The sequence below is a fragment of the Etheostoma cragini genome, chromosome 14, assembly GCF_013103735.1.
Source record: "Etheostoma cragini isolate CJK2018 chromosome 14, CSU_Ecrag_1.0, whole genome shotgun sequence".
NCBI lineage: Eukaryota > Metazoa > Chordata > Actinopteri > Perciformes > Percidae > Etheostoma > Etheostoma cragini.
Window position 1 is genome coordinate 3,173,092 of NC_048420.1, and position 2,631 is coordinate 3,175,722.

At 39.5% G+C, this 2,631-nt stretch overlaps 1 protein-coding gene across 1 annotated transcript in view; it reads right to left on the minus strand.

Annotated features, from left to right (window-relative positions):
- Positions 1-2,323: 2,323 nt before the first annotated feature.
- LOC117956822 overlaps positions 2,324-2,631 on the minus strand; it is a 2,430-nt gene continuing 2,122 nt past the window's right edge. Inside the window, exon 7 of the mRNA XM_034892098.1 lies at positions 2,324-2,625. Within this exon, the coding sequence (XP_034747989.1) occupies positions 2,326-2,625 (300 nt within the window). The 3' untranslated portion in view covers positions 2,324-2,325. The remainder of the gene's footprint in view (positions 2,626-2,631) is intronic.

The following is a 2,631-nucleotide window of genomic DNA, read 5'->3' on the forward strand; positions in this document are numbered from 1 at the left end:
TCTCAGAGACTTCATGAGGGCAGATGCATGCTGGGGAAGGGAAAGTTTGTTCAGATCACATTCAAGGATGATTTTAAAGATTTTGCATACACTAGATAGAGAAGAAAAAAGTTGGATGGAATAGTGAGAGGTTTTTCTTCCTACTGTTTTCATGGATGTCCAGAACGTGGTTCGCCATGCTCTGCCACTTGGTCTCCATCACACCTGGATCCTCATTAAAGCTACAGTCTAGTACAGGTGGTTGACAATGCCTGGCCTTCGCATTTTCAGGTCCTCTAAAGTCCTCGTACTTTCCTTCAGCATCCGGATCTTCCCCTATAGCACTGATTAGGAACAGAAACCAAGTGTCTGCCCTCACCACACACATAACTCAGTGTGACATCAAACAGAAAGTATGCACACACACAATCTCTGAGCACAAACTAAATGTTCTTATAAGTACAATAAAGATGACCCACTTTTTTTGTTTGCAATTGAGTGCGGAAGGAGCTGTGTCCAGAAGAAAAAAAAAACACTTCTTCTACACCAGGCACATTGGGGAAAAAGATGTATCTTGATGTTGGTAGTTTTGATCAGACTGGCTGTTGTAATTGCATTTTCTCTTTTGATTATTCATTTTATTCTTCATTCATTTTACTATTCTGCACTTCAGACCCGGTGCTCCATAAAAATTATATTCATGACATGTCATTCAGCTGACTATTTAATCCAAAGCATGTATATATACAGTATATATATATATATTTATATGTTAGGTTCAAAACGTCAAGTCAAAAGTACACACGGACACAGACTTGTCTTTTGTGCTTTTCAAAAGGGATGAGTAATGAAATCAATCAGCAGTCTTCCAAAGTACTTCCCCTTTGCTCTGCCTTTTGTATTGAATGTGTGTAGACATAAAGTTGTTTTAAATGGGTACAGCACATCATATTCTTTGCTTCACCATTGGTTGAGCTTTGGTTGGGTGTATTAGGCAAGTTCAGATTTTAACATTGTTCACCAAGGTTGAATAGAGGAACAACATGTTCCTTCACACAGTCACAGCTGCAAGTTTATCTTATCTTACTCTGCAAGCTCGACACTCCTATGTCAAGGATGCCTCGCCTCAAAACCTCTCTCTCTTTCTCAAGGTTTCACATATTCACATGATGACTGTTTCGCAGTATAACTAAGTGTATGACACTAAGTGTTACTTGAGGTCAGATTGAAAATTCCTGCAGTGACTCTTGCAAAGATTTCAGTGAATCACTGCATCACCAGGTGGGTCCATGAAAACAAAGCAGGATTCATCCTCTCTGGGCAGTGGAGTAGTTCTAAATTTCTGTCTCCACACTGACCTTCGTGGGCCGGTCCTGTGCAGCTAGGACAAAAGAGGTCTATCGTTGGGAATTGAACCCGTCTGCAATATACTGAGAGGTGGTTCTAATATTTTGCCCTCCTACAGCACATATAGTGGTTCAGGAGGCCTCTTGTTCTGAGTCTGACTGTTATTTGCATCATCTTTCAAAACCTAATACCACATGAAAATACATTACAAATGTTACTAAACTATGGGATTCAAACTGAGATGACAATGGGGGTCATCTCCTCATATTAAGTAAAAGTAAAAAAGTACAAACACTATAAGAGATTGGTAAGGGCTATCTTCGCAGCTCAATAATCAGTTGGTGGACATTTTGGGGGACATTTTATAAGAAAACAGCATAGGAAATCTGCTTAGGTTGGAACAACACAATGTTATTCTGCCAAATAAAAAATCACATTCATTATTAATTTCACTTGTTTTCATTTTAAATTCAATTTTTTTGAGTTAAAAACGTATATTCCTGGGTCCCTGATTGTGCCCTGAAGCTTACTGTTGACGGTGTGATTTATTTCTTCAAATGACGTTGCAGGAGATAAAATTAGAACACATGAATGAACCTCATTTTATATCACCATCATTTTATTGTGAATAATACATTTAGCAACTTTACATCTTCTGAGGCCAGATAGCTCAGGTGTTATAGCGGGCGCCCACATTTGTAGAGGTTTACAACTCAATGTCATTCCCCCTCTCTCTCCCCTTTCATGTCTTCATCTGTCCCGTCAAAATAAAACGCCGAAAATGCCCCCAAAAATTATCTTAAAAAAAAACTATTTGGCATGGTAAAGCGTGATATCTGACAGCTCTGATTACATGATTTACATATCCACATAATAAGTCATTTCGGCTCCCAGAGGTTAACAGGGAAGTCAGTTGCTTTTTTAAAATTTTTTAGCTGACAGAGAATCATATCAAAAGGGATCTTTATAATAAAGGATCATGAGATTTGGACTTCCCCTTCAAACTCTTTGTGGGGTGTAGAATTGACCTTGCCATTTAAATCTCTCCGTGCGCACAAAACCTTCAAGCTCTTTCCGGACACTCCCTGCAGCTCTCTTCCTGTTCTCCTCTGTGCACGTCTCAGCTGTTGGTCGGGCTTGCTCTCTAATTTCTACCACATTTTTAAGCAAGTTGCTCACACTTTCAGCTTCTGCACAGTTGCCATAGGGATATTCCTTGCGTTCCTTTGTGTTCAACCCAAACAAATTGCCACATGATCTACAAGGGGGCTTGTCTCTATTTTCAAAGAGGTTAAACGCCTGACA